General features: G+C 32.6%; 1 protein-coding gene across 1 annotated transcript; it reads right to left on the bottom strand.

Annotated features, from left to right (window-relative positions):
* Window positions 1-1,643: 1,643 nt before the first annotated feature.
* On the bottom strand, window positions 1,644-26,991 carry LOC105211281 (beta-alanyl-bioamine nonribosomal peptide synthetase ebony). The gene is made up of 8 exons (XM_011182626.3): window positions 26,672-26,991; window positions 4,067-5,201; window positions 3,832-3,999; window positions 2,997-3,768; window positions 2,839-2,929; window positions 2,579-2,754; window positions 2,324-2,507; window positions 1,644-2,254 (listed from the first exon to the last, which is right to left on the bottom strand). Exons 2-8 carry the CDS (start codon window positions 5,190-5,192, stop codon window positions 2,111-2,113), a joined length of 2,661 nt encoding a protein of 886 aa, XP_011180928.2. The 5' UTR covers window positions 5,193-5,201; window positions 26,672-26,991; the 3' UTR covers window positions 1,644-2,110.
* Window positions 26,992-27,191: the final 200 nt, after the last annotated feature.

Below are 27,191 nucleotides of genomic sequence, written 5' to 3' on the forward strand. Positions count from 1 at the left end.
TTACAGCTGCTAAAAAGACATCGTTATTTTCACTAACATATCGCGCAATGGCTTTCTGTAATCATATTCCAGTTTATGAATCATGTGGTGACATCACATGATGTCTTCATCAACTCACATCACATCACCTGATCACACCATGATCTTCACATCACATCACTTGATCATTGTATGCTCATTTTGCGAATCAATCACATCGCTTATGACATGAATTTTACTCACAACACCACCACTGTTGTTGACGTCGCTAGGCACGATTGCACTTTTTTTTATTATAATGCTACACGAGTTCATTCAAGTGATGTCGCATCGTTAAATTGGATTGGACTCCGCGTCGTTTGCAGGTTATTAGCATGCGTAAAGAGAACAGAATAAGGTAGTTGGCTTGGTGAAAATATCTTAATGGATTGAAAAGTATTTAGCCTGTTTAAGAGATAGCAAAGAATCTGTAACTTCAATCCAAAACACTAACGTGTTCGACTTTAGATTGCTAAATTGAAGGAATTACGTTATGAGCTTGTCTCTGACTCACTGCACTGAAAAGATTTCACTCAAATGAGGATGGGGTTAGGTTAGATTAAAAAATAAGTCTCTGCGCATGCGGGAGATCTCACTTGGACTGCTGTGAACGCGTCTTCTATGGAACCAAAAAACTTCTAATGGATCAGAAGGATCGAATTCGACAAAGCGCTTGGATTCTATTACGTAAATCTTAAGCCAAATTCCAGTCAATTCGTTTGGATCGCCGAAAGATTTTTTAACTTCAGTCTGACGACTGTATTCGAGGAGGAAATGATTTGATGATTCCACCTCGCCTTCCTCCAAACAGGTTTGTCGGTAAGCCAACCCAAGAAAACGCTTAGATTAACCTTGCTAAGAGAAAGCAGTTCGATCCACTTTGGCCAAAAAGGATCTCGCAACTGCACAGGTTGAGGTTTATATTATGCTTAAAACTATCGATTCTGTATCAAAACGGGGGTTTTAAAAATTTCCAATTTTAAAAATTGTATTTATTTGTTTCATTATGTTGATATATGACATGACACTGAAGTACGCTAAAACTTTCAGCTGATTTAATTGCTTACTTGGTCGAAAATAGTCGCTAAAGTTAGACGTGAGCTTGACTACATTCGACTGATAAATAATCACATTTCGCTGCTTGTTCTTGAGTACTCGGCTAAAAACAACACTAATGATCGGACTCCATATTCGCCAGACTCTGTGTGAATTTTTCCTATTTCATTAAAGAAGATAACCTTAAAGGGTCGTCGTTTTACACGTATACGAGAAATCGCTGAAAGAGTCAAAAATCGAGTTTGAGAAGTACTTCGACGATTTAATTCGTATAGAAGCTTAATCTTGTGTTGATTGATTCGATATGGAAGTTGACGATCGACATTTTCATCTCTACCGAGAGTGACGAGATCATTTATCGTTTTCAGCTAACATAACGTCGTTAAACGTCCTGAAACTGGGATATTAGTTGTTGTTATTGCTGTAAATCAATTCGGATCTTTTATAATTAAGTAGGAGCAACCTTCGATGGAAACGGTGAATATCTATACACATTTTCCGAACAAGATCTTCAATTATAACTATAAGACTATTTCTATCAGAAGTATAAATCAAATAAAAATGCTCAATGTTCTTACGATTTTCTTTATTAAACTTTTGTTTTAAATTAATGTCATTAAACTTAAATATATAAATATGTATCTCGCGATGATTTTTTTTATTATTCAACAGGTACATGCAAAATGAAAACTCTATTGCTTGAGAGTTGCCAACTATAACAATGGTATGTATGTATGTATAAAATAAAATATATAACACATAGAATAATACTATATAAAAATTATGAAAACGCGCGCTAATATGCACTTTCTTAATGCTAGACTCGGATTCAATATCAACGAAAGAGATGAGAATAAAAGGCGACTTCCGGCGTGTATTGCCGAGTTAATAAAACAAAAGATCACTTTTAACGAACGTCGTACGTACTCGTGTGGTAGAAGGTCGCAGCGTAAATACTGATGATGCAAATCAGGAAATTATGAAGAATTTACGAAATCACTAACAAAATGTTTTAAAACGGTTGTTGGTCAACACCTCAGTCGGTCACTTCGCGCCAATGGACAATAGCACGTTGTGAATCGGGCGCTTTACCAAAGGGTTGTGTGCCGTCGTTGTATACATACTGGTTGACCTGGTAGTCCAGCAATGTTTTGTATTGATAGACATCGTTGCCCAATTGCTGAATATACAAGTGGAAAATAATATATAATATAGAGATCAGTGGAGTATTTTATGTTAGTTAGCTCACCTGCGTTAGCGGACTCGTGTTGGTTGTTAGAATTCCGGCGTATTGCTTCTCTCTGGCAACGCGTAGCACTTCGTTTTCCATGAAATGCATGCAGGCGATATTCTCTTGCGGATTCATATCGGAGCTGGTGCCCATCATGAATGAGTGTAGTATCTGATTTAGTCCCTTCGGCAGTTGATTGTCCCTTTTGTTTAGAATAATAATAAAGAAAAATTATTTATTGTAACTTTATCGCTTCATGTGCTTGCTATTTACCGTATGGGACCTTCAACGAACTCCAAGAACTCGAAAACAATTATCAATTTCGACTTAACCTCAACTTCTGGTTCGGCGCGTGCGTCAAAATTTAAGGCCGTACCAATGATGCGATTCGTGCGTTTATCACGCACCACCAAACTAAGATTCTTCTCGACCAAAGCGTGCCATATATCCTATAGAATAGAAAAATTGATAAATGTAATCCAAGTAACAATTTAGGTTAGAGGCCTCCACAAAGAATGAAATCAATGTCTTACATTAATTAGATCGCTGTAGTCACTAGGGAAAATATCGGGTTTCAGCCATTGCTCCAGATCCGCCTTGCCATAGAAGCTGTCCACTATGATACTGTGTAAAAGTGAAGACGACAACACTTAAATATATATCTGGAACCTAAAAATTGTGTACTACTTACTCAACGACATCTTGTCGGTGTGCATCGCTCAACGGTTCGGCGATCATGTCTAGATGTGGTGCAGCATTCGACCAGTCCTCGATCATTGCATTCGAATTGCGATTATTTACCATTTTCTCCAGTATTTCACCCAAATCTTTGGCCGCAATAAATTCAGATATGCCCACATTGTAACCCTTCTCGCGCAGCAAAGTAACTGTATAGATCGAATTCAATGAATTGCCACCTAACTCATAAAAGTTGCTGCGTGGCGAAAGCGTAGTGCGTGTTGAGCGCCCGATTACGCCACCGACGGTTTCGAAGAGATCCCTGGCGATGTGTTTAAGCTCTTCGGGTACGAGTGTATAATCGTAGTCCAGCACAATGCTGCAGTCACCCTCGTTATTATTTGCGGTCTCATAAGATTTCAGTAGTGCCTGTCGGTCTACTTTGCCGTTGACGAGATAGGGCATCTTATCGATGAGCACCACTTGTGGTGCCATATAGTCGGCGAGTTTGTCCCGCAATTTCGCTTCAATTTGCATTTCGTTGAGTAGCGGTGAGTCGTCACGTATTTTTACGAAAGCCAGTATGGCTTGATCAATTTTTCCAGCATGATAACACAAGACCATCGCCTTATCGACGAACGGTAATTCGGTAACGTTCTTCTCAACTTCGGCTAGATCCACGCGATGACCACGAATTTTTATTTGTGAATCGGTGCGTCCTTCGTACATCACATTGCCGTCGCGTAGGGAGCCATAATCACCAGTGCGATAGAGACGTGAGTATTCTGAGAGGGAGGAGAGGGAGGATCGATATATTTTATATTTTGTATGAGTGACTTTGTACTTACTAAATTCCACAGCCAAAGGGTTTTCTACGAACTTCTCTGGATCTCTACCGTTGACATAACCTTCGGCTAGATTGAGACCGGAAACGAAAATCTCACCAATTTCACCTTGTTTAACTGGACGGAAATCGCCGTCGAGTAAATAGATCACGGTGTTGGAAAGTGGAATGCCTGGGGGATGTAAATATGAGCGAGTACATTTTATAATACTCAGACCTCAGCGGAGTAGTTGACTTACCAATCGGCACATGATCGAAGAGGCTCAATTGTTTCTTGCTTTCACAAGCGAAATATGTGACGTCACCCATTACTTCAGTAGAACCATAAAAATTGTAGAGCGTATGTACACCCTCGGAAAAATAGTCGAAGAAACTCGAAGCTAATGCCACCGGTAATGGTTCACCAGAGCAAACCCAAATCTTCAAATTATACAAGAGTCTGTCACTTTGGAACATTTGGTATTTGTTGTTGCCATCGTTCAACTTCAAAAACATCAAAATCGAACGTAAAAGTGTCGGCACCAAAACTAAACGGCGTATCTTATATTTCTCCAATAAATCCACCAAACGTTCGGGATCTTTAGTTATCGACTTTGGTACAACCAAAATGGAGAGACCACACATTAGCGGCCCCCACAATTCCGATACCGAGTCCACAAAGGTGAGCGCGGTTTTGAAAACGCTCACGGACTCGGTCGGCGCATAGGGGAATGTATGCCATTGCCATTGCAAACGATTCAAGATCACCTCGTGCGGGAGCCGCACACCTTTCGGTACACCAGTGCTGCCAGATGTGTAGAGAACGATGGCCAAATGATTGCTGCCATCGGCCAACATCTCAGCTGGCATTAAATTGGCGTTACTCAATTCGGCTGAACGTTGGAAAAGCTCAGAGCTACTGAGTGTCGGTGTGCCGTTGAAACGTTGTCGCTCAATATTGTCGTCACACAACACCATAACGGGACGTGCTTCCTGCAGAATATGTTGTATGCGATTAATGGGGAAAGTGGGATCGATTGGTAGATAAGCAGCGCCAGCTTTCCAAATGGAGAGCAGTGTATTGACCAGCACATCGGATGGCTCCATGCATACGGCCACAATGTAGTCACCATCGTTATTGGGTTCCAAACAATTGCGTTTTATATCGGCCACGAGAAGACGTGCGCATTGATTGGCGCGCTGATTTAGCTGCTTGTAGGTGCATTGTGTGGACTCGGAGGCAATGGCGCTGCCATTGTTGTGTGTTATGAGTGCGCTTTTGTGCGAGTGATGCAGTAGATTGGCTTCGAAAATGCGATGCAATGGACGTGCTGTAATGTCCTGCTGTTGGCCCTTCACAATTGACAATTTCGGTATTGAGCCCATAGTTTAAGGCTGGAAAAAATCGAAAAAAAGAAGAATATTAATGTCTTTACACTTTTTTTATAATTATTCACTACCGATAAATGAAATAAGATAGATTTGGAAAATAGTAGGAATATTTTTATTTATTTTAACAGGGCCTATTGATCTAACCTTACTCTTATATGCAATGAAATTGACTTGGGATCTTGAGCACTAGCTTCAACAATGTGTCGTGTGATGACACGACTCCTCATAAAGCCGTTTTGAAATGTCTGTCTCAACAAGCAAAATGAGTTGAGTAACATCAATGCTTTAATGCTCCAGCATCAGAATCTAGTAATCGTAAAACCGTGATTGACAAGAGTATACGACTTCTTCGGAGAATAATTGTTTGATGCTGATTGAAAATATTATTATTTAAAAATCGTGAAGATATTACATATGTATATGAGCATCATTGAGTACCACAGGATCATATTGAAGGATGCCCGAGAAGAGTTAATGTTTCAATCCCATAATAATCGGGTCCATATAAACAGAACAAAATCCGATTTCTAACTCGGCAACATAAAAACTTTGACGCTTTTTCAAGCGTCTCCGAAACTAGCTGACTTAGGTACTTGGCAATCGTTTTCAGTCAATAGAGTGTTCGAGAATTTTTGTCCAAAAACAATACTGTAACGATACCCCACTCTCCATATACGTCAGATATTAGTCCGTGTGACTTTCTCCTTTTTCAAAAAATAATCAATTATCTTTCCGTCCTTTTATAAGCATACGAGAAATCGCTGGAAGAGCCAAAGGCTATTCCAAAAATCGAGTTTGAGAAGTGTTTCGACGATTTTATGAATCGTTGGCATAAGTGCTTAATATCGCATGGGGACTATTTTAAGGACGACAATGTATAGGAATGAATAATTTTTTTTCAAAACACGAAAATTCCTGTTATTTTTTGAACACACCTCATACTATACATAGTAAAATATATAAAAATACTTTCAATTCATTATTTATTCATTGTTTTCATAATTAAAATTTATTTTCATTCATTATAGTACTGAAAATACTTTTCAAAACTTTTTGAAAAATGTTTAGAATTACAGTGGAACTTCTCTAACTCGAACCACCATAATCTACAAAAAAAACTTCGAATTAGAGAGACTTCGAGTTATAGAATTTTCATTAAAACATGAAAAGGCTGTGATATATAGATTTACACACTGTCTTGTTTATTTACTTCGCATAAAGTTTTATGTACATACGTTAAAACAAGTATTATGTAATTTTGCTTGTTGCAGTTTGGAATTCTTTGGCTTAACGTCTGTATCTCATGCCTTTGTTACTTGATTTATGAAATCCATAAGTATAATATCATAGTTTTTGTTCGCCTCCATACGATATAGAGGGACTCTTTTAAAATTGTGCCTCGATAGTAAAATTTTAAATTTTGTATTATGCTCTGGTCGAAAAGTTCGATTTATGGAAGGAAATTTGTATGAAATTATACTTCTATTGCCATTTCAAGAGTGCGAGCTATGGAGAACTTCGAGTTATAGAAATTCGAGTTATGGAAGTTCCACTGTATTTTTATGTTCTGATTCGTAATTTTATTTAGGGTTCCACCTCGCTCCCATGTCTCGTAATATATTATGAGGTTATGCATATGTAGGAGTTAATACTTAAGTACGACAAATGAGTTTTACACTAACTTCTATTCAGAATTAATTCACTCTATTTTTTTTTTATATAAATTTAATAAAAGACCAAATATATGATCTCTCATTTATTAACATGGACGGAAACGCTGTAATTCACTCAATAGTACATACACACTGACACTTATTATTAATGCAATATTTATTATATCTTTGCATTTACAGGTGATTAATTAACATTTATTCAATATACGTATGTGTAATATAAACGAGCACATGCCTACATCAATATGTATGTATATGCATATGAAGTGACCACTGAATAGCTCACATATCGTAAAGGTTGCGTATACGACTGGTAGAATGCATATGAAAGCGATGCCAATACCATACTTGGTGTGTCGCTTGGAGAGTTGCTCTGCTAGTAAACACTCACGTTTTAAAAAAAACACAGAAAATATGTAAGTTGCACTCTTAACTAATGAGTACTTAGTTATTTTATTCCATTCATTTCATTTGTAATTTTTGTATAACAGCAACTAATTTATTGTAAGACATTTTTTTCGAACATATGTCGCGATTAAATGTAGTAGCTGTTACTAGTACAAGTAAGTGAATGCATTTATGAAGTGTTTGTATGTTTATGCTGTGTGTGTAGGTGAATTGGCTGGCATGTAAACACACAGATCTACATATATAGTAAATGCATGGAATAGGAGTTACAAGTATTACAAGTGGACGGCTCGTTAATCAAGATATAGTTAATAAGTTGTCAGACTTTTTCTAATTTGTATGCACAGCAGGGAGACATAATAAAGATTATAGAATATAAATATATCGGTTTTTGTTTAATTATGCGTAGTTATTAAGAGTTGTCTATTGATATATGTATGTACCTACATTCATATTTATATTAGTCTGTAGTGCTGTGTTGCATTGATCGTTAATCCATAATTTATAACTGTAAATTTATTTTTTTTTAATTTTTATGTGTGTCCACTGCTGACATAACTTTCGCCTATAAACATTTTTATTATCCAACTTGATTTATATGCATATCACAGTATCGGCTAATGTTGTTTTAATGTTATTTTTTTTAAAGAATTTCTAATGAGTTCGAAACCAGAAGACTTTCATACTTAATATAATTCAGATCAGTTAGAAGGATCGACGTCAAGGTTATGCTCTTATCCACTGTTTACAAACAAGTACAAAGTGTTGGAAAAGGCAAAATATGCGTGTCTAAGGTCACGTAACGGTCTTGGTTGCATTGAATCTACATTAACATAATGGCGTAAATGGGAGATTATAATTTAGTTACATTAGGAGACAATCTAATGGCAGGAAATAAATGCATATAACCTTCAAAGTAATGTTATTTTTGTAAAATCATTAATTATATATTTGGTTTTTAATTAATTGAGTAAACCTTGAAGTTCGGAAAAAAATAAACTAATAATAATATGCATGAGATAGTTGTAATAAACGCATTTACTTAAAATTTGAATGAAAGGCCATCAGAACAAGTATTCTAATAATTCCAACTGTCTAAATTTGAATATATTATATATTGCGCAATTTAATTAATCCACTTACAATTTATTGGAAGAAAATAATGAATAAATTAAGCAAATCTCGTATAGGCTTAAGTGCACAAAGTCTCATAAAATATAGAAATAATATGCTAAAATAGCTTGCATTTATTTATTATAAATATGTATGTGTGGTTGAACGCACTTAGCACTTTTGACTATTTGGTTAATACAACTGTTAATTGCCAGCCTAATCTTTATATGAATATATCGGAAGTAATTAGTAAGCCGAATCAACTTTCACAAGCTTTATTAATATTCAAGAAATTAATAATATAATTATATTTTATGAAAGCCCACATACAATTTAATGCTGACGATTATGAGTGTGACATATAAGGTTGTATTAAAGATTTCCTTTACTTTTATACAAAAAAGTACACTTTTTACTTTCAATTCAAGCATCATTTAATTAATAATTATTAATTGTAATAAATGCTGTTTTAAATGCCTAGTTTTGATCAAACAGAACTCAAATTAATATTTTCCAGTATTATTCACTGTAACACTATGAACTCTGAACGAGGTACTGTACACTCTTGAGAACACATAGCAATTATAAATGTGACATGTTATCTCTTTCAAAGTAATATTATTTGATACGATTTTTTTTGAAAGCGATTCTTGTGAGTCATCCACCTGACTTTACGACGAATGAGTTCTTTTTATTCCCGTACATAAGAAATAAACTAAAAGGTTAACATGTTTCGACACCTGAAGAGGCGGTTAACGCGTTCAGAATGCATGTTTTGCAGATGCCTCAATTAGACGGGCAAAAGTGGTTCGTCTTATGTATAGATCTTAATGGATGATATTTTGAAAAACAATAAAATTTGGTTTTGTTCTCTAATTCTTCTTCTTCTTGACTGGCGTAGACAGCGCTTACGTGGTTATAGCCGAGTTCACAACAGCGCGCCACGCATCTCTCCTTTTGGCAGTTTGGCGCCAATTGGTAATACCAAGTAAAGACAGGTCCTTCTCCACCTGGTCCTTACATCGTAGTGGAGTCCTCCCTCTTCCTCGGCTTCCACCAGCGGGTACTGCATCGAAAACTTTCAGGGCTGGAGCACTTTCGTCCATTCGAACAGCATCTGTTACAGTCTGTTTATTCGCTCAACTATGTCTATGTCGTCGAATAACACATATAGCCCATCATTCCATCGTCTGCGGTATTCGCCGTTGCCAATGTTTAAGGGACCATAAATCTTCCGCAAAACCTTTCTCTCGAAAACTCCTAGTGCCGTCTCATCGGATGTTGACATCGTCCAAGCTTCTGCACCATAAAGTAGATCCGATGCTGTTGCTTCCTATTCATTGGTTATTCGTTTTTATGTGGTGGGTCCCAAACCCTACGCACAACCGCATAGGCGGTATTCGCCTTCTCACTTTAGCTCGCCTCCAAACGGATGTCTGTTGGCTACCCAGAGGATACTTGGTCTAAGGCCGGAAGTCATGCTTGAGTCACATGCAAAAGAATCGTCCCTGGCCACTCCCAAGTGAATGGCAGTCAGAAACTTTCCTCACTTACGTGAACTTTTACATATGACTCCATTCTATGTTCTCTAATTACGAAATATAAAAGGAAACCCTCGTATGCTCGTTTGGATCAAATGAGAATCATTATTGATCTCATTCAGAAATTCTAGATCACTGTACGTTTCTTTTGTTCTAAATTATGCATTTTGAGAACAGTTTTGAAATCGAAGATGGCTGGAAGAGTGAAGAAAATTGCCCTGTATCCACATTAAGCACGATTTCGATGTTAATCTCAATCTTATAGCTTCGATAAATATTTAGGTAGTGTTTGATATTATAATAATATAATACACTTATCCCCGTTGAAATTAAGAACAAATTTTTAGATGTAAAGAAAGCCATACCCGTCTAGTGACCAATAATTCTTTCTAGGTTTAGGTTTAGTATAATATATAAATTTGTTTTAACCACGATGACTAAAAGTTTATAATTGTATTAGTACGATAAATCTCCGCAGTTAATTGGTACCAAGACTTTCAAGCCAATGAGACACTTTCACATATTATTACTTTAAGTTACGAATAATGTTGTATCGAATTGAAGAGCAAGCACTTTTAAGATATGAAATGAAAAAGAGAGGCCTAGAAAACTCAAATATATACATACATACATATTTATATATTTATGTATTCGGCTTATTTAGTATTGGCTTTAAGGCTAAGTACGAGTATAAGTCAGTTTATGTATTAAATATTTAATTAATTCTTTAATCACACAACAACATTGTTATGATTTATTTAATGGATTTTATGAACGGATGTGCAGCCTTGAGCTTAACTATAAACGATTAAAATTAATATTGTACATTTTCCTGTCCATCAGGCTAATAGACAGACAGGTGGCAGTGTTACATTGTAATAACCACGCTTGATATAATGACGTTTTGAGGGAAACATATATGAATATATATACTTACGATAAAATTATATATATATAAATATTCTATAAATAATAAGAGTTTGACGCATACATCCTTGACAGCTACATATTTAAACTTAGTTTTAGACGCAGTTGAATTGTTTACAGCAAATTCTGTTGGAACCTTTTAGTGCTCAAGTCAATGAATTGTGAACGAACGACCTTGTGACTACTTAAATTCATTTTTATTTTAAAGAACTTTAGTTACTTGCCCAACTAAAGGTGGCTGATAGTAGAATTATATATTTTAATTATAATACACTGGCGCCCGTAGAGATCTACGAAACTATGCTGCAACTACAGGCTAGTCTGGCTTTCATAAACAATAAGCTGTATATGAATACGGTTTTATTTATATGTATGTATGAAATTTATTAATATTTATTTATATTTTTATATGTGTGTATGTGTCTTTTATTATTATTATATAATTATGGAATTCCATACGTAGTACAAACGCGGTTTCAGTTCATTGCTCCACAGCTGTCGGCTAGACCAGAGACCAATCATCTCATTGTTGGGGAAGTTAATACGTAAGCCAACGTTAAGCTGCATAATTACGACAATACGCAAGCGCTTATTTATAATAAATATAAACATTTCTATGTACATAGGTTTATATAATGGGATAAGTATGTATGAAAGCTCAGCACAAATTATATCAGCTCAAATGAAGTGTGAAGCCAATGCGCAAGAGAATTGTGATTTATTAGAAATAGTAAAAGAAATAGACCGCTCTGCGCATATCTAAATGTATATATGTACATATGTATGTATGTATGAATATACAAACATCCATGCATGTGAATTCTAAACGCTTGTTTTGATATTCAGACAACTGTACTGTAAATGCTGGATTTCCTCTTGGCCTAACTTGATTGTGATAGACTTTAAAGGTCAATTAAAAGCATATTATATATATATGTACATATGTATGTATATACCTTTTTAATTTTCTTTATTTGCATATAATATAGCTATTTATAAAATTGATTGTTATGACATCGCCGTTGACCTTCTTGTCATACTTATGCTTAAGTTTGCCATTTAGAATGGGCATTAAATTATAACTTCAACTTGTACAGCTACATATCTACACACACATGTGTTTATACACAGATGCATGTATGTATATGTGTTCGGATTAAATACACAATGACATGGAGAACAATGAAGTTTTATTCGCTTGCTTAATTATTGTCAAAATCTGTTTGTTATATTCGATATAGCACAAGCAAGCATAATTAGGTACGCTCATGTTCTTAAGCTTATACATAGTATGCGCGTTGATAAAAATCTGATACACAAAGCTTATAAAAAAAAGAAGTAAAAGACGAGAAGCGCGCTATTTAAACGAGTCGCTCGATTTGCTGTATCGAAATTTAGTGAAATAAAACATGAAGAAACTCGTGTTTTCAACAACGTACATGTTTTAACGTTTATGAATGACCTGTTTTAGATTGATTTTATGAAATATTCGATTCTACGTCTATATTGTACATAGTAAAATATAGGTTATTCTTGATATAACACTGACTTTAGTGTTTTTCGATTTTACTGAATTTTTATTTGGAGCTTACAATTCAGTGTGCTTAAATTTTAAAACAGATAACTCTAAACTGGTGACTTGTTTGCAATCAAACATCCGTTTTAACATTTGCTATGTTCGAGATATTTCCGATATTTAAAAATAAAAGGCAAATTTAAATATTTTTCACATTTATGAATTATTCTAGGGCTCTTAAAATTATTCGATTAACCTGAAAACCGATTATTCGAATATCCGGTTTGTAACCGTTCGTACGAATATTAACCGGTTAGTACTATTCGATTAGTCGCAATGTTACGACTATTCGAATAGTCGTTCTACTGCGGTTATTCGAATAGTAAGACTGTCACTATTCGAATAAATGAAAATGCTCATTTTTCCTGTATTTCACTTTTTTCAATAAAAATGGAAATTGAATGAACTTACACTATTCGAATAGTCGACAACGAACGGTTAACCGGATAGTCGGAAATGAGCGGTTAATCGAATAGTGCAAACCGAATATTATTATTCGAATAATGCCCGATTCGGTTAATTCGGTTAATCGATTAGTCGAATACCAAGAGCTCTAGTATGTATGTATGTAGTATTTAATCAATCTTTTTTTATTCTTTCTTTAATGAAACCAATTATGATGTTAATTAGAGATAAGAGATTGAGCTTGCCTTTTTGTTAGCTATTATTTGATAAATGAGTAGTGTTCAGAAAATAACGGGTATTTTCGTTTTTTGCAAAAAAAAAAAATTGCGTTCCCGCATGTTATTGCTTTTAAAATAGTCCCCATTCTATATTATGCACTAACCAGCGTTTCTTCCAAAAAATCAAGTCAAAACACTTCTCAAGCTCTATTGGTATAGCCTATGGCTCTTTTAGCGATTTCATTAAAACGACGATACGTTGAGGTTCTCTTTATTTTTGGAAATAGGTAAGAGCCATGTCTGGCGAAAATGTAATCGAAATCGTTACAATATTGTCTTAGGTCAAGAATTCACGAACAATCAAGTGTGAGCGTTTCACAAACGAAAAAAGCCAAGCTCATGAAAAAACATCTAACTCTAGCGACTGCTACATACAAAGTAAGCAATGAATACAGCTGAGAAATTTATTTTAGCCTATATCAACATAATAAAAATAAAAAATAAAATTTTGACAATTTTAAATTTTACAATACCCGTTATTTTTTGAACAAAACATGTACAGTTAAGCCATCGGTAATGTTATTGTAACTGCATAAAACACACCCAAAATAGTTTTGGTGAATGCTGATTTACCGCTTTATATATTTACGCCGGAAGTGCTTCAAAATCAGCATTATCTGTTAGTAAGCTAAATAACTTGAATTATTTTTGCAATTTTTAACACATACATATATATAGTAAATATTCAAGACAGCTGCGCTATACATAATTCTGACAATCAACGAAATCTCATTTTTTTATTACTGCAACCAACTTTACCAGTTTTACATGATATTTTAATACTTATTTCGTTCCTCACATTTACATATATAGATATATTAGTTGGTTTCTTTATTGTTTAATTCTACCTCAGCGTTATATCTTTGTTTTTATTATTTTTTATTACAATTTAGAAGCCAAAATTACTTGCCAAATTTATTGCAATTACAAAAGGAAACTCAATAAACCGCAGTGGCTGCACAAGGCCGTAAAAATATTATGTTGAAATCTAAAAACTTGTATACATACACACCTCTACATACATTATATGAGTGGTGGTTGAGTATGCCAAGTGTTTGTTACAACAAATATAAAACAATAATCAAAAAGCGACAACAATGCCTACAAGGGAAATGAACAAATTGGCATTTAGTTTAAGAAATGAGCAAAAAAAAACAAACAAAAAACGAACGTGAGCGGCGTCTTGAGCGTGAAATTTTCCATTGATACCGGTAAGTTCAGGCGGCGCATGTGTGCCAATGCTGTTCATTGCATATGCATATGCATGGCCTGTGAGAAAAATAGCGGTTCAGCTATTTTATTTAAAACCAAGTGAAAACATGCTGAAGTTACATGTTACTCTATATACGTTATGACAATAATGCCTCTCGAGGGTTCTGTACCTTTAATTCAGAATCACTGTTAGGATCTTTGAGGATCTAGTTCGATTTATGGAAGGAGATTTGTATGAAATTTGACTTCTATTGCCAATTCAAGAGTTCGAGTTAAGGACGTTTAAATTATGGAATGAGATTTGTATGAAATTTGATTTCTAAACGCTATTGTCAATACAAAAGTTCGAGTTATGGAGATCTTCGACTAATAGAAGTTCGAGTTATGGAAGTTCCACTGCATTTATAAGGAAATATATGTATGTGAAAAAACTGATTTGACTATATGGCGGACATATGTAGGATCAGGAACACTCTTTAAGGTCCATGTTGACTAAATACTGATTTATTCATTATTAAATCTCTCTTCTTTATCTTCTACCATTTTGCCATGACTTGAATTTAATTTCAAAGTTTTATGCTGTAATAATCAGAATATGTTCGGAGAAGAATCGTTTTCTTGATGGTAATCAAGTAATCAGAACGCCTGTTGACTTCATTGAATGACATCATGGCACTGAGTTCTCACCTATTGTTCTTTCGCAACCTCAACACCGCTGTCTGTCGTAGGTACTCGTTGTAAATACCGTTATGAATGTATTTAGGCATGCAATAATACTCAAGAGTTTTACGAGTAGTGTTCAAAAACTAACGGGAATTTCAAAATTTTCCATTGCCAAAACTTTTTTTAAGATTTTGATATATATATCTATAACAGTCGCTAAGGTTAGGCTTGTTTTTATGAGCTTGGCGATTTTCAGTTGTTAAAAACTCATACTTCGTTGCTTGTTCGTGAATTCGCAAGACATGGATTCATGTGACCGATAACAGTAACCTTAAAGGACCGTCGTGTCACAAGCAAACGACAAACCGCTGAAAGAGGCTATTTCAAAAATCTAGTTTCAGAAGTGTTTCGACTATTGGGTGAAGCACTGACATAAGTGCAATAGGGACTATTTTGCAGGCGACAACACGAATGTAGACGATTGAAAAAATATTTTTGCAAAAAAACCAAAATTCCCGTTATTTATTGAAGACACCTTTAAAAAATATTCCATTGGTACTGTTATGAAAGTGTGGCGTTTGAGACTACGTTGGATGGAGTTTGGCGTAAGACTTGCTTTATGTGAACATGTGTGTAGAATTATATTTTTATTCTTGAGCAAATTAAAAAGCTCTGTACTAACTGTTAATCAACTAACTGAGCAATTGTGTATCAACGAGATATCTATAAGCAAGTATTCATGTGCATTTGTATGCACAGTGTGTGTATGTACCCGTAATTTATTTGCGCCACTTCTTTAGTGGAAACTACCGTTCGAATTTAGTGGCTACACTTGAATGAAACGTTAAAAAAAAGAAAAAAACAAAAACAAAAAGTTGCAAATTGCAAACTGCAAAAGGGCAACAAATTGCATTCTGCGGTGCACGCCGTTCATTGTTCACTGCTTCCGATGATGAGGTGAAATCTCGACATTGAATTAAGTTGCAACCGTAAAATCAAATCAGCGGTTCTTGTTGCTGTCAGCAATTACAGCGTGTTTATTATTAAATTATGCATACACTGTGTACAGAGCGAAACAAACAAACAAAAGAAACAAACAGACGTGCATATTTAACGCTCTTACAATTATAGATGGCGGTGTTACGTACGCGTAACCATCATTCAAGGTCAATTTGATTTTTTCGCCAATTGGATAGCGCGCCGTATGGCGCCGTTTTATTGCTATTAGTGCTGCTTTTAATGCTCTTACTTTTATAGTGTTTTTTTTTGTTCTTTTTTTGGTTTTTATTGACGACTCTTCTATTTACGTACTTAGATGCATGCTTAATGTAATGCCTATGTGCATAATTGTAGACATATGTACATATATACAGTTGAATGGTTTATTAACAATGTTATAGACGATAATTACTTTAGTGTCTTATGTGCTCAGCTGAGCAGTAGAATGCTTAACGCTTAATGTTTTATGATTATACGAGTTCTATCTTCTATCAGTCAATGAATACGAGTTTTACAGGGTTGCACAAGCAAGTCAAATAGTCAAGTACTCAAGTTCATCGCTTGTAGCAATTCGATTTTGATGATACTGACATAAATCGTGGCATAGTTTATTTAAGTGGAAATTGTTTATTTTTTATATGCAAGCTTCATATGACACTTATGTATGTAAGCTTGTGCAGAAATTTGCATATTAATTTTGTTACAAATGGACTAGATTAGTACTAGTGTAGAGCAAAGGCCTCCGAAAATTTAGTAACACACTCGAAATTGTACTTAAAATAGCAGCAAAGCACCCATACTCATTTATAAACCGTTAATTAAGTAGCCTGAGAAAAATTGCGAAAAAAGTGTTCATCATACGCCCCGGCATTTCAATGCGCAAGTTCTGGGTAAATAGACAGCAGTAGATAATAATGACGCCAACTCACTGACGGTCACATCATTTGAAATAAAATGAAGAAAAAAAAATAACTAAGTAAAAACAACAACAAAACAACTTGCAGGCCAACAAAAAAATAAAACAAAAACAAAAATAAAGCAAAACAATAAAGAAGCCAACACAAAAGGCAAAATAAGTGCTTCCGAATTGCCAGCATTCAAAGGTTGCACGACACAATTCATACATATTTCCTACAAGCGTTGCTGCTGTGCGAGATTATCTGTGCATTGCTGACTAACAGCTGCGCCAATGGACACACACACACACACATACGTGAATACATTGTCATTCAAATTCTGCTTATCACTATTATCCAGCTGTGTTTACATGTAATACGTTTTGATTTGTTTAATTTAGTTAAGCGAACATAATTGGCTAGGAATATATGTATGTGTATTCGTATACAGTATTCAGGGAAATATACAGTAGTGAAAAAAAAATTAAAATATTTTATTTATGTTCAAAAGTGATGACTATCGTTACAGAACTTTTGTTCACCTACGAAGCAATTATACATACAAGTGCACACATATGTAATTCACTATAATTCTTCCAAGTAAACAATTTTCCACTTCCCAGTGCAAATAAGAATTCTAGAGAAGCGTTATTCTCTTAAAAAGGACTTTATAACTAGAGTGAGAGTTGTAAAAATCGTTTTCTCTTTCAGCGATTTGTTGTATGCTTCTAAAATCTTTTGGGGTTCTCTTTATTTTTGGAAATAGGAAAAAGTCACACGGGGTCATGTCATGGCGAATATATGGCGGAGGTTGGGTCATTACAGTTGAGGCCCCCAAATGCTGGAGCCGATGCCTTTACAAAGCAGGACAAGCACAAAGTCATATCGGTCTGTTAACCCTATCTTAATGTGTTCAGTGAGTATTCCAACCATACTCCTACAGTTCCTTCTATCGACTGACTTCTGCCTTACACATGGCTTTAGCGGATTTAAACCCCGATATATTTTCCCAACACGTTAAGATCTTCCATGCTATGGTTCTGTCCAGATCATCGTAAAGACAGTGCATGGGTTCACCAATGTCGGGCACATTTCAGGCTGACAATTGTACACCAGAGTAAGTAATAAATACAGTGCAAATTTTATCATATTTCAAGTACATGCATATCAACAAAATTAAAAATAAAATATGACAATTCGATGAAATTCCCGTTTTTGAACAAACCTCGAGCATTCAAAATTTGAAATTGAAGTAATAATTGACCGTAGACCGAAGTAGAAGTACGCTTGCCTCCACTTAACATCAATTCCAGAATAAGATTCTGACAAATAAGTACCCGGAAATTCTCATTTTAAATTTCCAGCCGAGAATATTTTCAAACATTTTTTTTCCCCCAGAGTGGATAAAAATATTGAACGAAGAGTTTGTGTGCAATTTTGTGTTTTAAACGAAATTTCTTCTGCCAAAACGTTGGAAATGTTGAAAAAAACATTTGGTGATTCAACCATGACGAAAACTCAAGTTTACATTGGTATAAATCGTTCAAAAAGGGGCGAGAAGAAGCCGCATTCAGGACGGCCTTCAACCTACTCAGCTGAAGAAAATGTCGACAAAATAAAGGAAATGGTGCCCGAAAATCGTTCTTTTAGTTTGCGAGAGGTAGCCCAAATAATGGGCATGTCTTATGAGACCGCTCGTCATATTTTGGTTGATGTTTTGGGTATGCACCAGCGCACAAAGTGACCATTGTGAACGAGTTTTTGAACAAAAATTCAACAATATCATCGAACAACTAACTACCGTACTCTCCAGATATGACCCCTTATGACTTTTTCCTGTTTCCAAAACTCAAATTACCACTTCGTGGAATCTGTTTTCAGAGCATTGAAGACATCAAAACTAATGCGCAACGAGAACTGAAGGCCATCCCGGAATATAGGTTTAAAAAGTGTTTCGATGATTGGATTGTTCGTTGGAAGAAACGTATTGCCTCAGAAGGAGCCTATTTTGAAGGGGATATAATAAATTTAGATGATGGACAAGTTGTTTGTGTTTTATTTCAAATTTCCGGGTACTTATTTGACAGAGTTTAGAATTATAAATCTGCTATTAATAGTAGACTTCTCATTATTCAAGATTATTTTGAATTTATGATTTCATTATGAATTTATGAAGTCAAAACCTGATTTATATTGACATATTCACAACAAAATTTAAAAAAGTTTATCACAATTAGTTTTCAAAAGTTGCCACCGAATTAGCTATAATAATACAAAACAATAACAGCACTATGACAATTATGGCAGAATAACGGTGAGTTCGCTTCAAATCAGAATTTTCGGTCATCGTTCAGTCTCATTAGTTTCGAAAGTAATAGAAAAAAGGTTTCAATGAAGCAACGCCAGAGAATAATAGCATAACCTTGAATATGTAAGAATTGTGCTACTTATTCGACAGAATTCGTTTAATAGGTCACGTATTACTCGCGTATGAATTTGTGAAAGGATAATTTTGTGCGCGGTATATGTCTAAATATACACGGTTATATTTTTTTAAATTTGTTACTAATATTAGTATATATGTATGTGTATGGTAATTGTACTGTTCACTATTCACTTAAACGCCATAAAATTTGTTTCTTTGTATATACGTATATCGTTTGTATATATATAGAGCCAATTACATATGATAATCGCTTAAATTAGCTGAAGCAATTTTCGAATATTTTTAGCATGTAGCTGGTGTTATTTTGGATTGTTACTTTTTTGCTATAAAAATATTCTAAGAAGACAAGACTTTCTGCTACAAATATATATTATTATATTCTAACAATTTTCATACAAAAAAGTCTAATGATCCATACAAAAAAAGAACATTTTCTCTTCCATTCCAATTGCAGAACTATTCCACACCTTTATTATTGCTACTTTGTTGTTGTTCTTTTTAGTTATAAGTCACACATGTGTTATTCCCGCAAAATACTATTGCCTACACATGCATTCACACACACACACACACGAGCGTAGTAGCTTTAATTATGCTGTAAATACCTTTGGAAAGATAATAATCGCGCAACAATTACAACAACAGTAGCAATCACAGTTAGAATGTCTCGTTTATGGTGCTTTAAAGCAATAAAAAATGAGGGAAAAAGAAAAGTTGAATATTCATATAAGATGGCTGTCAGCACTGGGCGTAGCTGTATGTATATGTTTAACGCTACTTTATGACACTCTCAAAAGTACTTATGTACATATGTATGTATATGCTTGTACTAATACATGTGAAAAGATTAATAGCTGCGAGCACCGGTGTGAGCGTCCAATCAAGTTGGGGTGATTTAACAGTTGTATTAAATGTTAATGCACAGCTGTATAGGTGGAAATGCAAACACGCAAACATACATACCTATATATGTGTACCTATAAATATATTCAATCTAATGAATATAGGCTGTTTCAATGGGTTTGTAAACGTTTTATAAGCCAAATAAACTTCTATTAAAAAGACAATTTGTGTTTGGCATAATTTGTGGTCGAAAACAATTTTTTATGAATAATTAAAAAAAAAATTTACGTTAATTAAAAAAAATTAAGAAAAATTAAGATTTTTTTTTGAAAATTTTTTAAGAACAATATTAAAAATATATAAAATATATTTTTTTATTTTAAAAATATATAATAAAAATAGTTTTTTAACTTTTATTTATTATTAATAAAAACTCTGTGGAAGCAGAAGAATGCAAGTGTTGTATTAAAGTTTTTAATTTTTTTAAATAAAAAACTTTAAAATTTAACATCTCACATAAAGAAATACTGCTATGTATTAGTGATGAGCGATATTTCACTACCGGTGATTTTTTCACTGTGATTGAAAAATCACATATAGCGACTGTGATAAATTTTTGTAAATATCAGTGATTTACAATCGCAATTGCAGTTCAGTAATTTGAGTTCACAGAGTTTTTGTTCGATCACAGTACATATACGAGTTCAGTAATTCTAATTCGATCACTGTAACATTAGCAGTTCAGTGATTCTAATTCGATCACTGTAGCACAAGCAGTTCGAAAGGTAACAATCACTGTAGCAATCACTGTTCAGTAACAATATCAGTTCGAAAGTAGCAATCACAGTTCGGTGATCACAGTAGAAATTTTAGTTGTGATTTTGATAATTTTAGGTACGGTGATTACAAAAGCAGTTAGATGTACCTAAAATGTATTAATTAATTAATTGTGATTACAAAAGCAGGTAAATTTTGGACATTGTAAAAATTAATAAAAATGTAAATGTAAAAAATTAAAAAAAAAAATGTGGAGTATAAATTCATAAATTCGTTTTTTTTTTTGTTGTGATCGCAATAGTAATATAAAATCACAGTGATTTAAAAATAGCAATCACTGAAATCACAGTGATTCAAAAATAGCAATATCGCTCATCATATATCGCTATGTATATACATATGTACATATGTATATTGAAATAAAGACCCCACGACCTAACAAAATTGTTGAAATACAAAGTACAAACTTTGGCCTGCAGATCAAATTTTCAATTATCGTAAAGAGACACTTTCAGTGCAGCAAGGTGCTAATCTGACATTTTAATCACCTTCAATAACACATAAATATTGACGAGTAATAAATTTTTACGATCTATGCTAGTATGCTATTACTATCTATGATAGTATGCTATGATACTATTAATAGCGTATAATGTGAACTGTTACTAATTTATGGCGACTTTTCAGTATACAACATCACATACATTCTTATACATACATCACATTATTGATTATTATCTTTCACTTATCAAAAATGGTCTATAACTTTTTCACATTCCAATATTTTCATTAGATATAATTCAGTATTTGAGTATTTTTTAAATGAAATGAATTTGAAATATGCTTCCGAGTTTTTAAATACAGAATGTACACTTATTTAAGGTTAAACTTTGTTTAATTGTTAACAAAGTAAGTCTTATTTGGTAAACTGTCTTTAATTCGCCACTTATGCGCTATAGCTATATTCTCTTCATAGCATATAGTTAATAAATTAAATACTTTTTTAATAATTAACTCTCATTTAGATGTTAAAGAAACCACAGTTGCTTGCTTTTCAATCTCAATTTGTTTAAGTCAATCTAAGTGATTTATACTAGGTGCTTGTTCGTTTCGTTACTCTCCAGTGTTGCTGTATCGATGGTAATTATCGTATGAAATATTGATTATCCTTTCAAACTCTAAATCAACTTGATCAAATAGAAAATTATTTGCTTCTACAACAATGACTTTGCTTTCGAAATTATATGTGATGCTTCACCTTTCTTAGCAAAGTACAGAACCTTAATACCAAACTTGAGTATCGAGAATTGTAAGTAATGCATTCTGTATTTGACCGTCTATATTCTGTTTAAGTATTATCCAAATTGTTATATATACATTCATTATTTGAATGTAACGACTATTTATGTTACGAGATCGGATATGTTATCGAGACTTAAATATTTTATATACATTTTTAGATAACTCAATTAATAAAAGTTTAACCACTTAATTTACTGCAAAATAAAACACTATATTCACAATAAATGTTAAACCATTAACACTCTGGTTATGTTATGCATAAAACTTGTCACTTAAGTGAAACTTGAACTTTAATCCTAGCAAGTTAAGTAATCGCGGTTAAGTAATACAGTTACATAAATATGTCTGTATGTATGTACATATGTAAGTATCCAAGCATACTTATAAGTATTTATTAAGTCATTTTAGAGTAGAAACAAACCTGTTTGTTTGAAATGTTATGATTGCAATTAAGCAAACATTCTCCGGTCTCTTGGTCTCTTACTTTACTCACTACTCGTAATATTAATCACTTGGAAATCCGTTAATATCCGCTTGTAAAAAATATGCAGCACTGTGACTTGTTTAAATACTAATTGCTTTGCATAATGGCTGAATAGCTGATAATAATTGCGATTCTATTTCAAGAGCTTAAATTTTTGTAATCAGTAACTTTTCATAACAATAAAACTTCAAAACTACCCATTGATATACTACATTTTTATTGTACTTGATTTTTTTTTTAACCGTACTTGATTAGTTTCAGAGTTTAACCAACTCTTCGCTAGACTTGAGCGCCAGCGCAATTATATAAGCAAGCAAAAACAAAAGTGCCACAAAGCATAATTATACATTAAGAAGCAATAATCGGCAACAGAACATACTTATTTATGTTCGTATAAAAACTTTACCGAAAACATTTCCAAGTAATTATATATAATTTTGCGTTTCCAATCAAAAAATAGTCGTAATTAGAAAGTTCAATTAATAACGCAAAGAATTCGCCTAGCAAGCAATATGTTAGCGTACATACATATGTATGTGTTTCTGTGTGTCTGCAGCTGTGCTGAGTCGGCTGTGTGTTTACAGCGGCAGCGTTTCTTCATAAAAATTGTTGCGTATACGCCCCAGAACACTTAAGTGCAATTACAGACGTAGATACATTTTACTACTATGTACTTGCTTGAGTTGCTTGCTCACGCCGAAAACTGTAAATGTTGGCGGCAATTATTTAATTAAATATATGTATGCATGTAAATAAATGTTTTGATACCTTTCAATAAAAATAAATTTGCAATATCATTAAGCTTTATATTAGTGTATGCTAAATAAACAAGTGTGAATGCCACTTGCTACCTGCTAGTGTTGACCGTTTATTGAAATGTAATTTAGATAATAAAAGTGGAACACAATTTTGGAATTCTCCAAATACCTTGCAATGTCATATAAATATGTAAATTTATAATAAAATGCATAGCCTCAATTAAGTTCGGTTTTTTACTCGGAAAAATATTTTGCGTACATAATTATGCATAAATATGTGCATTTGCATGTTTTGGAAATATTTTATTATTTTACTATTAATAATTAATGACTTTGGTCTCAACGCCAAAGCTAGTGTAAATTAATAAAAAATATTGGAAAGACTTGTTCTTGGCGTAGAACTGGCGGTGGCCATGTTAAACGCTTGCATACATACTAAATATTAAATAATGAATTATTTTAATGTAAAACATTCGCAAATACAGGTGTTGATATAGTGTAAATAATTTTGGTCATATTAAGGAATTTTTCAATTTGTTGTTTCATTAGTATTCACTTGGCCAAGTAAATTAGTTTTAGTTAGTTAAATTGATAACGAATTTTTATAAATACATATAATTTAAAAATATTTTATTTGCAAAACAAAAATTTTAATGTGGGAATTATAAAGAAAATATTTAAAAAATAAATGAATTTATAATAAAAGTAAAAAATAAATAAAACAAAAAAATCTCATCTCGAAAACCAAATATTTTTTATATTTTTACATATACATATATATTGAATAAATGGATTTTGCTTATTTGTTATTTATTTTTTATTAACAAATAAATATTTATTAATATAAAAATATTTTCGAGAATTAAGACTAAATAATTATTTTCTTTCATATAAATAATTTGTATTTTTAATAGTTATTAAAAAAATAGTTCAAAAACTTAGCTTATTTTTATATATTTAATTATTTTTTGAGGATTCGAAAAACTTGTAAATGAATTAGGGAAAGTTAAACGAAAAATAATCAGTCAAGTATTAAAGCTTTATGTTTCAAATCGATCAATCGACGTGCTCCTGGAAAAAATTAATTTTTAATTTTTATTGCCAAAATTAGTATGAATTTCCACGAATTAGTACAAAAAAATATCTGCTTATTTAATATTGTTAAATTATTTTAAGCCGTTTTTTTTACTTTGAAAAATTATAAAAAAAAATTAATAAAAAAATTATTTAAATTTGTTATATTATTGTACATAAATAACAGATAAACTATTACTGGTGAAAAAATCGAATGTTATCTCGAAAGAATTTTAACAAGTTTTTATTCTTTCGAATATTATTGAAAAAAAATATATTTTAAAAATTTTGTAAAGACAATAATAATTAAAGTCGTCGAATTACATTAAAAAATACTATCTTTGAATTAGTTTTAATTTTTTCACTTTCAATAATTTTTAATTTTTTTAATATGACGAAAAATATATGAAATGCAGATAACAGTAAACATGGTTGCATATCTTTACAAATAAGCACACGTAGGGGTTGCTGTTTTTATAGAAAATATTCATTAACTCATATATAATAGTTTAAACAAAAGCAAAAAACCCAAACATTTGCAAGTGAATTATAAATTATAAATTATTAAAGTCATCGAATTACATTAAAAATACTATTTTTGAAATAGTTTTTATTAACATTCCACTGAAAATGTTTCTCAATAAGTATAAATTGTTTTTAAATATGACGAAAAACGTTCTCAAATTTATGTACCCACATATACTTATAATATAATAACTCAAAATGTTTTTGAAATGCAGATAAAAGTAATCTTTATATATTTGCATATTTCTCGCCTTTTAACTGATTTCGTATGCATAATAGTTTGAACAAAAGCAAAAGAACCCAAAGTATTTGCAAGTAAATTATAAATTATAACTATGACAGAAAGTAATTTATTTATTTGGTTTGCTTTTCAAATGAAAAAAATACATAAAGTGTTGGATTGTCAGAGAAAGAATGTGGTTTCATGAAAGCGTGATGTAAGTCTGCTAGGACAATTGAGAAGAATATTTGCTAACGAAAAGGACACCTGGATGCAATTCCTTTTTTAAATATGATTAAATTTATGCTACATTCAAAGCTAGCAAAAAATATATACTTTTTGTTAAAAAAAATGGTATCCTATAATCCTCAGAACGCAGCTAAAAGCACAAACTAAACGAACGAAGCAAAGAACTTACAGATACTACAAATTTTAGAATAAAATCAACTAGAATTTAATATTTAGTGCCGAAAAAAAACTTAGGTATTCAGCATTTCCAACAAAGCTGAAAAGTTAAATAAAAGTCATCCTTAAAGCTGTTTAAATTTAATACACAAATATACATATATTTAAGGATTGTTAAGCAGGAAACTTTTTTAGCTGCATATTTATTATACTCATACATAAATGTATATTTTTTGAAAATAAAAAAAATATTTTTTTTGAAGAATAATCAATTTAAATTTGTTTCATAATTCCTTAAATGAGATTCTTATAGAATGCTGTCTTCTTTAAAAATTGAAAAAAAATGTAATGCAAGAGACTCTAACTAAAAACAAAACCATAAAATTTAATAATAGTCCTCAGTTAGCATTTCACTTATTTTGAACATAAATACAATATTGTTTAGAATATTTATTCTTTTTGGAATATTAATATTAAGAAAAAACTCGAAACGAATAAGTGAAATAAATTTTCTTTAAAATTATTTTTTTTGAGTATTTTTGTAGCGTTTTTTTATTTAAAATATTTTTTTTTGTTTTTTAATTTTTTTTTTATTTAGTGATTTTTTAGATAGTAATGGAAAGTCTCAACTTAAACTTCACTTAATTAAAAATAAAAAAATTATACAATTTGTGCAAAGAAAATTAAGATAATCATTGGTCAATCAAAGAATTTGTATAAAAACACTTTCAATAGCACTGAAGCAAACATAAACATAATTGTAAAAATTTTTACAAAAAAAAGGTTTGAAACTTTTTACCACCAATTAAATAAAAAAAATTAACTAACTTTTCGATTTTTTTTACGAAAATAAAATATTCTATACAAAATATTCTCGAAAACATTTCTCACAAGTAGTAGAAAAAAATAAAATTATTGAATTATTTACTAAATTTAAAATTTACATACTTTTCAGCTTCTTAATTCACTTGCAGTCGAAGACTTAAATTCGCTTTTCTCGTTATTGCAATTTTTCCTTTTAAACTTCAGCGACCTGTATTTATTCCTTATTTGGTATGTTCGTTCACTTTCACAATACACTTTAACAACTCTACTCAGTTATTTGTTGTTTTTTTTTTAACTCCAACAACAATAATTATATCAGTTCTTGCAAAATCTAGCACTTGCACAATAATACACCACAAATGCTTTTGAGCTTAAGCTTGGTGATTTTCCAAAAAGTTTTTCCGAACGTTACAAAGTCAGCGGCGCACAAATACTAATCAGAACATCGAACGCGAGTCAACTTTTATACGCGTCCAGCAGCGACAATGGACACAGCGGCCACAAACACAGACACAGCGACAGACGCAGACGCTAGAATGCATAAGAGCCGTCAATTGTGAGCCAGCCAGCCAGCAGCAGCCAACTACCGCCCGCCGCACAAGGCACCAACGAAAAACAACAACCAAACAAAAAAAGAAGACAA

This window comes from Zeugodacus cucurbitae, chromosome 2 (assembly GCF_028554725.1).
Source record: "Zeugodacus cucurbitae isolate PBARC_wt_2022May chromosome 2, idZeuCucr1.2, whole genome shotgun sequence".
Taxonomy (NCBI): domain Eukaryota; kingdom Metazoa; phylum Arthropoda; class Insecta; order Diptera; family Tephritidae; genus Zeugodacus; species Zeugodacus cucurbitae.